A 12,315-nucleotide genomic window follows, 5' to 3' on the forward strand; every position below is an offset into this window, starting at 1 on the left:
AAAAGGACACAGAAGATACTAATAAGATACTAATAATCACATTTAATTGCTAACTTATAATACAATAACTTCCCTAATTAAAAACTTTTTAGGACACAAACTGTTTTAGTCCTACAGTCATCATAACAAAATATTGTTTACATCTTTAAAATCTTTTTAAATCTTTGCAAAAGAAAATGACATGATGGCCTCAGAGAAATCCTTACTAATAAAGGGTTTTATCATTCTGTAGATGATAAACATCAGCTACAGAAAGTACAATAAAATAACCTGGAAGAAAAAATGGAAACCTTCATAAATTTGATATGGATAATTTAGTTTCTGAATATAATCTCTCCATAGATTTATATAGTATATATTACTATACGTATGTGTGAATATATGTTTATGAAGTTGCATATACAAAAAACCTATATATGCTACACTTTGAGTAATTTAAGGGCTTTTCCAGAGGTATTCTACATTTGATTTTTCAATAATTCTATATTTGATTTTTGTCATGCACACGGATACTGAACCTAACCCCCAGGTTAGGTAAGATGTAACTCCACCATACCAATACAGCCTACCACAGTAATTCCCCACTCCTAAATATTTTCTATCAGTTATGTTGATAAGTCTAAAGAAGGTTCACATATATTATAAAAAATTCTTTCAACAAGTATTTAGTCAAAGCTTGTATCAGCCAAGCATGACAACAGACACTGGATATACAATGCCAAATAAATCACATGATCCCAGCCCTCACAGAATGTACAAGGTATTGGTGGCGGACAGATATCAGAGACAGCAAATAAGTAAAGATATGTGTTTATGGTTAGAACCATAAAAGAAAATTACAGGGTGGAATGCTGGAAAAAAGAGAGACAACCTGCTTATGGCTATCAGGTCAGACCTCTCTGAGAAGATGATATTTAAGCCCAGACCTAACAACCAAGCAGCAGCCAGCTTTGCAAAGAGCAGTGGGAAGAATATCCTGTCAGAAGTCACAGCACATGCAAAGGCCCTGAAGGAAGACAAGCTCAGCAGGTTGAAGTAACCGAAAGCCCAGTGGTGTAACTGTGGCACAAATTTCAGACAAAGGTAGAATTAGTTTAACTGAGGCCTTAGTAAGAATTTTGGATTTTATTCTAAGTGTAAAAGAAAATCACTGAAGGATATTAAAAAGGGCGAATGACGTGAATAGACGGATGTCTTCTACTTTGCGGAGAAAGAGTTGCAAAAGGCAAGAATAGAAGCTCAAGTAGTAGTACAGATGAAAAAGAAAAACAGTGTGAACTAGGAAGTAGAAAGGAAGGTCTGAGATACTCTGACAGAACTGGTAAGATCTGCTCATAAGGCAAGGGGGAGGAAGACAGTATGAGCAACTACATACATGATGGTGCCATTAACTATAGTGACAAAGAGTAAGAAAAGAAGTTTGGTCGTGGTGGTGTGGGGAAGGGTTAGCAGGGAATCATGAACAATTTAGACATGATACCTTTGAGATGCCTGTGGGACAGCCAAGAGGATATGATGAGTAGGCAGCTGGATTTAGGTCAGAGGATGGGACTTAGGGGCATATTGATCAGGTTTTTTAAGCTGACCTGGATGTCTATAAAATACAAACAAATGGGCCATCCTCCAGATAGTCTGCATCAGAATGAACACACGCACATGCACATTTTTAACACGTTCAAATTCAAGTGATTCTGACATCAAATGGAGTCCGAAACCGTTTATGTAAATTGATTTTAATGTTATATAGTTCATCACCTAGGGGGCACCTGGGTGGCTCAGTCCTTAAGCGTCTGCTTTTGGCTCAGGTCATAATCCCAGGATCCTGGGATCGAGCCCTGCATCGGGCTCCCTGCTTGGCGGGAAGCCTGCTTCTCCCTCCCCCATCCCCCCTGCTTGAGTTCCCTCTCTTGCTGTCTGTCAAAATAAATAAAACCTTTAGGGGAAAAAAAAAATATATATATATATATATTTCATCACCTAGGGATATAACTCTTTGGAGAAGAAAACAATAATCAACAAGATAAAGGTTTGACTAATAAATCGAGAGTTATCTAATCTCCTCCAGTCATACAGCATTATAGAGGAAAACACTGTTCTAATTGGCCATTCTTCCAAATGACATTTACTAAAGGCCAATCTGAAGGTGAATAATTTATTTCATAAATATTTGCTTACAAAATACACATGAAGTATCTCACAAATGAGTAAATCAAGGTTCAGAAAGGCAGAGTCTTGCCCAAAGGCCTCACAATCAATAAGAGCCAAAATTCACAAATCAAGACAACACCAATTCCAATCTGCTTTCCACAACACAAAAATGCCACAAAGCTCATGACTACAAAGCTCACCATCTGTCACATGCCATGTGCAAAAATGATTACAGTTGACCCTTTAACAACAGATTTTTCTTAATAAATACAGCATAGTACTATAAATGTATTTTCTCTTATGATTTTCTTAACACTCTTTTCTCTAGCTTACCTTATTATAACACAGCATATAATACATATAACATACAAAATACGTGTTACTTGACGGTTTGTGTAACCAGTAAGGCTGAGGGTCAACAGTAGGCTGTTAGTAGCCAAGTTCTGGTGGGGGGGGGGGGAGTCAAAAGTTATACTGAGTGGGGGTTGGTGCCCCTAACCCCCATGTTGTTCAAGGTCAACTGTATAGAAAGTGAAAATGGGGTGAGTGTCTTAAGAGAAACAGAAGGGACAGTGAAAGAAGGAAAAAATTACTTCATTTTCACTACTTAAATGATTTATAATTGCAGAAACTATAAATTCTACCTTTCAAAGTATCCACAAAAGCTACTAATAGCAAAAGTGTTTTACTCCTATACAAAAAGCCCTGAAACTCTACCTAATGTAACATACTACCTCTTCATAGACTTTGGGTCTTTAATTTAAAAAAACAAACGGGGGGCAGGGGGCGCCTGGGTGGCTCAGTCATTGGGCATCTGCCTTCGGCTCAGGTCATGATCCCGGGGTCCTGGAATGAAGCCCCAAATAGGGCTCCTTGCTCAGCAGGAAGCCTGCTTTTCCCTCTCCCTCTGCCCCACCCCCACCCTGGCCCCCCCGGGGCTTGTGCTCTTTCATGCACATGCTCGAACTCTAAGTCTTTAAAAATAAAAAATAAAAATAAACAAACAAAAACTACCTATACAATGGCTACAAAAGCCCTTATAAAACCCAGCTCTTTATCTGCCTAAGGTCACAAAACAAGTCATCTGGGGCTGACCTCAGGTGTCCTCATCAGTAAAATGAGAACACAGCGTTTGGGATAAAGAACCTATTCGCTTCATAGTCACTATCCTTGATAGTTATTATTGGAAGAATATACAAATAATAATCTATAACTGTCAGAGCTCTTATTTTTACATGGAATGTTGGATTTTGCTTCAAGTGTATACTTCCAACTATCTGTCTCAATACTGTAGAACTAGTAATGTTTCTGAAAACGTTGACAAATCAGGGCACGTGGGTGGCTCAGTCGGTTAAGCCTCTGCCTTCGGCTCAGGTCGTGATCCTGGTCCTGGGATCAGGCCCTATGTCCAGCTCCCTGCTCAGCAGAAGTCGGCTTCTCCCTCTGTCCCTCCCCATCCCCTCGGGTGCACACCCTCTCACTCTCTCAGATGTATAAATAAAATCTTTAAAAAATAAAATAAAATAGGGGCGCCTGGGTGGCTCAGTCGGTTAAGCGGCTGCCTTCGGCTCAGGCCATGATCCCAGAGTCCTGGGATCAAGCCCCTATGGGGCTCTCTGCTCAGCGGGAAGCCTGCTTCTCCCTCTCCCACTCCCCCTGCTTGTGTCCCTCTCTCGCTGTCTCTTTCTGTCAAATAAATAAAATCTTTTAAAAATAAAATAAAATAAAAATAAATGAAAATGTTGACAAATCGTCTTTGCTGATTGCCCCTAGACTAGAATCAATCCTGACTATAAACTCAGGGTCACTCTGTACTTACCTTTTCACAACAGTTCTAATGCTTGTAAATTGTTCCTTACCCCCAAGCTAGATTTTAAGTTCCTTGAAGGCAGAAGGTGTGTCTTGTACATTTCTAATCATTCAATATCTGAGTGGTTACTATGTGTCTGGCACTGATCTAGGTCCTGACAATACAGCAGTGAGCAAAATAAAGTCTCTGCCCTCCTCAGAGCTAATACTCCAATGAAACAGGAGATACTAATATATATCAATTAGTGATAAGGGATATTAAAAAAAAAAGGAGAGACGGAGGGCTAGAAAATACTGTAGGAGCCGGAAGGTTGCTATGTTACATAGGGTTATCAGGGAGAGCTTCACATATAACTGAAATCTGAGTAAGCGGAGCAAGTCACAGATATCTGGAGGGAAAGAGTCATGGGGGCTGGGGGGCGGGGGGAGCAAGAGTGAAAGCCCTGAGGCAGGAACATTAGTTATTATGTGGGAAAAATTCTAAGAAGGCAAAAGGGTGGGGCATAATAGAGACACATGGGAGGGCAGGCTCTGAGAGCAGAAGAGTGCCATGATCTGTTTTAAAGAATCACCAGACTTCCGTAACAAGAATAGAGATTAAAAAATAAAAGCAGTGAACCTCATTAAAATCCTGCAATAATCCAGGGGAGCCATAATGATAGCTTGAACCAACTGAGTGATGATGATGATTAACTGGATTTTAGTTAGGGTTTGAAAAGAGAACGCACAAGATTTGATGAACTGGATGTGAAAAGGGAGAAAGGTGAATCAAGGAGATATTTTAAAAGATTAGGAAGAGTAAACTTGCTGTTAACTGAGACAAGAAAGTCAGTGAAGCAATTTTCCCAGAATCTAGCAAACTGCCCAGTACATAGTAGACAAATGTTTGTGAATTAAACTTAACTGAGTAAACTCCCAAAATGAAACAGTAAACTCAATGTATTGCTTTCTATTTGCTCTAATTTCCTTTAGTAATGTTTGCTAATTACACAGACTTAGCCACTAACACAGTTCACATGCTTACAAGGAAACATTACACAGCGACACAGCAACTAATCCTTATATCTCAAGTACCAGTTTCAGTCTTAAATTTACAATTCTCCTGGATATAAGAGAAATCTGCTATGAAAGCTCTGTGACAGCCTGAGGATTCTTACACCCGAAGTAATTAACCTGTTCCTTAATGATGTCATATTCCTGGAAGGTAGAGCAGTGCAAACAGAACCCCCTAAGCCAGAATTAATTGAAAATTGTAACACTTCATGATACATTTTCAGAATGGGACAAGACTGAACAAGTCCCCTAAAAAAATAAGTCATCAGTCATCAACATTTAAAAAAAAAAAAAAATTTTTTTTTTTTACCTCCAGCAGTAAGTCCCTTCAAAACAAGTTTAATGAAAAACTAAACTGCTTGAGAATGTGAAATTTCGCACATCTTCCCCCAAGCTGGCACTTTTCCTGCCAATCAGTGAAAAGGAGCTTCACTTAGGAAAGAATGGGGTATCCTCACTTTAGCACTTCTTAGGCGTACTCCCAGACTTTCTAATCCAGCACCCTTACTATATAGCTCCATGAAAAGCCACAAAGTTAAGAGAAATATATTAAAAGGAATTCTCCTAAAATAAAAAGTTTTGATCCTTTCCTGCCTTCCGGTTACTTTAAAAACTTAACTAAACCTTAAAAAAAAAACCCTGAAGTTTAAGTATCATCTCGCTTCCACATTAGTTTCCCTAATGCCCCACCCTAACCTAATGTGTTAAAAAAAAAAAAAATGTGCGTACAACTTCCAGTGAAAACACAGCGTAAAGACCTAGATCATTCGGAGAAGCTGATCGTACTGAATTCAGCAACAGGCAGTACTTCCTTTTTCCTATCAGTAAACGGCCTTGAACCAATCCAAACAAATCTGAAATGCCAGCCAGATTCCCCGTATCTCCCCCGCTCCCTCCCCACAAAGCTGGCCTGAAAACACAGCAGCCACTGACCACAGAGCTGAACAGAAAAGAATCAGTGGTAAGCAAAAACAATTTTTTAGAGGCAGGAAGGTGAGGAGCCAGGTTTTCAACCACCACCTATTCTCAAGTAAGAGGCCGGCCGCCCCACAATCATGTTCCCAACAGAGCCGCACGCATTCTTCCCCCGCTCCGAGGGCCCCCGCACGCGGACCAGAGGCGAGGTGGAGAGAGGAGAGCGCACCGCCTCGCGTGAAGGGAGTGCCCAAGGAGTGCCCGGGCGCGCGGAACGGAGCGCAAATAAGCACGCGTGCCAAGGATGAATGCGGCGTCCCTTAGGAGCAGAGTGCTCAGCGCCTGCCACAAAACGTGGAGGGCAGAGAGCCCTAATTGGGCTTTCCTCCTGGGTGGACAGGCTGGAGGGGCTACAGGTTCAGGACCCCCTAAGCCGGGGCCCAGGAGGCTACTATTTCCCCGTAAAAGGGTGGGGCACAAGGGGGCGCCAGGTGGGGGCTGCTGCTGCTGCTTCGTCCCTCCTGTCATCACCGCCATAAGGGACACCCTAAAGAGAAGAGAGTGGGGACTCGGTGGGGGAGGGGAGCACTACAGTCAGTGGGACAGTGGGCCCCGAGGGGGCGGCGGGCGCGCGCCGGGGAGAGGAGAGGGCGCGACCCCGGCCCGGAGCCCGGGAGGCGCGAGCGCCCGCCGGACTCTGGAACGCCAGCGCTTCCCGGCCAGCGACAAGGGGAAGCGGGAAGGGGCCACCCTCCTCCCCGCCCCCACACTCACCATGTACAGGGTGAAGGGCAGGCCGAGCAGAAAGAGCCACAGGTAGAGGTGAAGAGCGTTCACGAAGGTGGCCTGATGCGGGTCGTAGTACCAGCCCCCGCTAAGCGCGGCCCACACCCCCTGCCGGAGGATCTGCAGCGTCTGCGACCCCATCCCCACCCGGCGCCGCCGCCGCCGCCGCCGCCGTCGCCGCCGTCCCCGCCCCGGCCCCAGCTCGGCCTCGGTCGGTCGCCGGAGCCCGCGGCTGCCCCGTCTATCCCCCTCCGGAGCTCCGGGAGAGCGGGCCGGCGCTCCGGCGGTCGCTAGGGCTGCTGCAGGAGGAGGAGGAGGCAGCTAACGAGGAGGAGGAGACCGAGGAGGCGGCGAGCGGCGGGGCGGAGGAGAGCGGAGGAGAGGAGGAGACCAGCCTCCACAGCGCCGCCGCCATCTTGTCTCCTAACACCCGGAGCCGGAGCCAGGCCCCCAGGCCCGCGGCCCGCCAGCGCCGCCGCCACAGCCGCGACCCCCGCCGGCCACCAGCCTTGGGCCTGGCGGAGAGGGAGGCCCGGCGCCCGGGAGGGACGGGGAGCAAGCCGCGCCCCCTCCAGCCCCTCCTCTCCGCCCCCCCAGGCCAGCTCCCCGCGGGTGCCCGCAGCGCCTCGGCTACGGCGGGCGCCTCCTGTCGGCGCCCGGGAGAAGCGTGCGCGTACGCGGACGGGGCCCCGGGGGGCGGGCTCTGGGACACCCCTTTCTGCGCCGGGTAAACCACCCTGCCAGGTGCATTGACCGGCCCCAACGCGAGCCTTCACTGTCCCAAACCCTGTCTTTAGAACCTTGTCAGCATCCTGGCTGACGTTTTATGATGCTTATGGAACACCTGGGAACAGTGAGGCTAATATCTGCGATGCTTATTAAAGGCCCGGGAGAATTCGATACAGCTGGTGACTAATGAAAAGTCACAAATGCGCCCTCGGGTGAGAAAAATATCTACACCAGGATTGGAAGGATTTACTACTTCCAAAGACAGATAAATTAATAGAAATTTCAAGAGATGTAACAAGATGGGGTAGACAGATTTATCACTTTACACGGTGATTTTATATTTTAACGTGCTGTAACGTAGCCATTTTTATAAATGGACCAATCTAAACAGCGTTGAAAGATTAACTGTGACTCCACCCCAAGTCACGATGGGGTCTCCCATTTCTCTTTTTTACTGCTGTGAAGACTGGGAATCATTCCTGGCTCTTTGTAGTGTTTATAAGGCATGTCTGATCTCATTGAATGAACTTTTTTTTCTAAGTTTGAGTTTATTATAGCAATAAAAGTATTTTATATTCCTGGATTAAAGCTGCTATAATTAATTAAAAAGCAAGAAAGCCAGAAGAAACTGGTGCTGTTTTAAGAAGAGTATTGAAAAACCATTGCAATACCTCCTGGTGCCATCCCACTCTACAGTCAAACATTTTCATGCCATTTCATTTGACCTGCACAACACTCAGGTAGGGGCAGCGTAGAGGCTATTCTTATTTTATGGACGTGGAAACGGAAGTGCAAAGAAAGTAAATGATTGCCCATGTTCTCCTAAGTAATAGTGGTTGAGAAGACCTCTGAAACCAGCAATCATTCTAACTGGACCGACTGGAATTAGAAGTTTATTTCTCAGCACCCTCCACCTTATCCATTCAGACAAGAATTTGAACTGATCAACACTGCTCAGCAGCTTTTGGTTACCTGTGGCCAGTTTAAACGTTATGACCAGTTGTTCTCAAAGTGTAATCCCAGGAGCAATTGTGTCAACATCTTCTGAGAACTTTGTTAGAAATGCAAATTCTCAGGCACCACTCCAGAGAAACTCTGGGTGTGGGACCTAGCAATCTGTTTTAACAAGCCCTTCAAAAGATTCCAATGTACCTTAAAGGTTGAAACTACCATTGTAGAACACTATCCCCCAACCTTGATTAGTTCATTTCCTTATAATCACAAAGCCATCAAGTTCCAAGTACCTTCAAATTGTGAGACACAAATGAACACTGGCCAAAATATACTTTAAAATATATGAGTATGGGGGCGCCTGGGTGGCTCAGTTGTTAAGCGTCTGCCTTCGGCTCAGGTCATGATCCCAGAGTCCTGGGATCGAGCCCCGCATCGGGCTCCCTGCTCCGCGGGAAGCCTGCTTCTCCCTCTCCCACTCCCCCTGCTTGTGTTCCCTCTCTCGCTGTGTCTCTCTCTGTCAAATAAATAAATAAAATCTTTTAAAAAATAAATAAATAAATAAAATATATGAGTATGTCTGAAAGCACGATCAAGTTTAAATAATACAATTTTACAATTAAAATAGTGGCCTTGAGGCTTGGTCTTTTTTTTTTTTTAAGAATTTATTTATTTGAGAGAGAGAGAGAGAGAATGAGACAGAGCATGAGAGGGAAGAGGGCAGAGGGGGCAGAGGGGGAAGCAGACCCCCCGCTGAGCAGGGAGCCCAATGTGGGACTCGATCCCGGGACTCAATCCCGGGACTCAATCCCGGGACTCCAGGATCATGACCTGAGCCGAAGGCAGTCGCTTAACCAACTGAGCCACCCAGGCGCCCCTTGAGGCTTGGTCTTAAACACAAGGTATTGTCAAGTGTTCATTTGTTTCTCCTAAAAGAGACAGGAAAGCTCTCTGAGCCGGTTTTGGAAGTGATCCCAAGCTCTCCCAACACAAAGACATAAACAAGGATAAAATTCCAATACCACATCAGTTTCCACACCAGCAAATACCTGCTTTAGTTTAATGTAAAAGGATTAACTGTAATAAGGGTGAGGTAGACTGGAAGAAGTGGAGACCAGACCTAGATACATCATGGAATTGGAAGCAGACCCAGCTGGCGTGATAAGCAAGCAGTCAGAAGACAGTATCTGGAGGGTGTGGAATGGGCAGTCACCAGGAAGGCAGCCGGCAGGAGGCTGGTTTAACACAGAGACTGCAAGTGTTGTAAGTCAGTGGGCAGCTGGAACACAACCTGGGGAAGTCCAAGAGCAGACAAAAATTGGGAATTCATGGCAAGCATTAAGAAAATGTGCTGCTTATAGCAGAGCCCCAGCTTCAGTGCTTTCTTCCAGGTCTGGATTCCTCTCCCTATAAGGAATTGATGAAAGAATTCAGGTCCTTGAGACAATGTGCTGGGCAAGTTTGCAGGGCAAGAACTTGGGCTCGGGGCTACAAGACAAGTTTCCAAAGGCCAGATTTGACAGACAGAGGGAGACTTAGAAACAAAGAAGGAACTTAATGCCTAGAACTGAGACCAAATTTCACATGGATCACAGTTGCCTTTTGTTGAGGTCCCAGAGAGTTAATACAGAACTCAAATTCCCTTTCTAATATGGGCTGGGGTAGATCCAGGAGCCTAGAGATGAGAGTCCGATGACACCAGCCACCGAGTAAAAGGGGTTAGCAAAATAAGCAGGCCCAGGGGCACCTGGGTGGCTCAGTTGGGTCAGCTCAGGTCATGATCCTGAGGTCCTGGAATCGAGCCCCGCATCGGGCTCCCTGCTCAGCCGGAAGCCTGCTTCTCCCTGTCTCACTCCCCCTGCTTGTGTTCCCTCTCACGCTGTCTCTCTCTCTCTCTGTCGATTAAATAAATAAATAAAATCTTAAAAAAAAAAAAAAAAAAGCAGGCCCAGCAGGTAGAAAAAGCAGTTATAGACTACATTTTTCAGCTCTGGACTGGTAAATGCATTTTAGAAAAATGCTAATTAACTAAGTTAGCAATTGAAAGAACTCAACAAAATGGACGACCTTTTTGAAAGACTGACTCGGTCTTTGGAGTGGGGGGGAAAGGGGAGAACCCTACAATGCTCTTTATCTGTATCTTTTGAAATGTTTATGAATCCTGCCACATAAGATTTCTATTTTATAGATAGGAAGCCAAGGCACAGAGAGGTTAAATGGTTTGCCCACAGTAATATACCTTAAAATATAAGAGCAGTGCAAAAGCTAAGGAATCTAATTTGCTAAGTGTTAGTCCTCTGAGCCCTGCATAAAAGCTATTAATAATGTTACACTTAGCATGTCGAAGTTAGCAGCAATGACATACTACCAAACCACCACCTGACATTTGCTCATCTTTCAGCTAATTCTATTAAAATTATACTTCCTGACTACTTCGTGGACCCCTTGAGGACTGGGAGTGCTCTGACAGCAGGTACTCCCCTCCTGCCTGAAAGGAACAAAGCTGAGTATGCAAAGCCTTCCTTTTTTTTTTTTTTAAGTTTTTTTTTATTTATTTGAGGGAGAGAGCCCGAGCAGGGGGAGGGGCAAAGGGAGAGGGAGAAGCAGACTCCCCACTGAGCAGGGAGCCTAACAGGACTGGGGAGGGGAGGGGTTTGTTTGATCCCAGCCCCTGGGATCATGACCTGAGCTGAAGGCAGACTCTTAACCAATGGAGGCACCAAGGTGCCCCTATGCAAACCTTTCTAATAACCCCCACCCAAGCCATCTTGGAGCAGAGGTGAACAAACTGCAGCTTTAGTCAATATATGCAGCAACTATTATGTACTTTGGACATTACAGCCCACATGTCCTGCCAACAACCTAAATGTAGCAGGTACCCATTTTTTTTTCCTCAACCCAAACCAGCCCTTCTTATTTATTTCTCTTAGTGAAACCAATATTTTCCAACTAGCTCAGACTTGAAAGCTCGGATACCCTCCCCCATGGTCTAGTTTCCTGTGGTTTTTGTCCTACATAATCCTGCCTTCACAATGCCGGATCAGCCATCCTGGTGGATACCCTCATCCACTCATACCAAATAGCCTCTATTGCCACACGTTCAAAAACCATTCTACATTCCACCAACAAATTAATCCCCCTAATCCACTTTTTCTGTGCCCCTCCTTTTCTCAGAAGCTTTCAATTCCCTTGCGGTGCCTACAGTACTAAAGGCATACTTGGTAACCAGGCATTCAAGGTCCCCAACGACAGAATCACACTATCTTCTCTAGCTTAACTCCCACTACTCCCAAGCAGAAACCATTTTTACTGGCAAATATCAGCATACCCATTTAATTTTATTTACCAGCCCATCCATTTGTTAATCTCTGCCTCTATGCGCCTACTGACACCATTTGCCTTACCTAGAAAAACTTACTCCTTCATCTGCCTACCAAAATCTGCCATGACTACTTCAAATCCATTCATCTATTTTTTGAATAGCCTAAAGCACTCATATGTTCCATTCATTTAGCACTTAAATGTGTGCTACTTTGTATCCCTCCAACCAAACTGTACATTCCTTGAGGGCAAGGCACTTCTCAGCCTGTCTCACAATGCCTAGCAGAAAGCTGTTAAGGTCAACTGACACTCAGTCCATGTAAGTTGAAAAAATAAAGCATTACAGAAAGCAATGACTTTTCAATTAAAGATTTTATCTGTTTTAGGTTTCACTTGGTAATTCTTCAACATTTGAAAACATTATCATCAGCTTAGAACAAATATGGAATAAAGATGAAGATCATTTGGAAGAGAAGGGAAGTGCCCTAGAGTCCTTCCCTGATTCTCTTTTTAGTTACTTGCTATATACCACTTTATATCACATCAGGAAAGTAAATGTCAAAGCAGAGGAGAGGAACTTCCTAAATCCTACATTATAGAATT

The 12,315-nt window shown here is 44.6% G+C and overlaps 1 protein-coding gene across 1 annotated transcript in view; it reads right to left on the bottom strand.

Annotated features, from left to right (window-relative positions):
• The window catches only part of PCNX1 (pecanex 1), a 124,317-nt gene extending 117,017 nt beyond the window's left edge, over positions 1-7,300 (bottom strand). The window contains exon 1 of the mRNA XM_081829749.1: positions 6,700-7,300. Within this exon, the coding sequence (XP_081685875.1) occupies positions 6,700-6,852 (153 nt within the window). The 5' untranslated portion in view covers positions 6,853-7,300. The remainder of the gene's footprint in view (positions 1-6,699) is intronic.
• Positions 7,301-12,315: the final 5,015 nt, after the last annotated feature.

This window comes from Leptonychotes weddellii, chromosome 9, assembly GCF_054177405.1.
Source record: "Leptonychotes weddellii isolate Sample4059 chromosome 9, ASM5417740v2, whole genome shotgun sequence".
Lineage (NCBI taxonomy): Eukaryota > Metazoa > Chordata > Mammalia > Carnivora > Phocidae > Leptonychotes > Leptonychotes weddellii.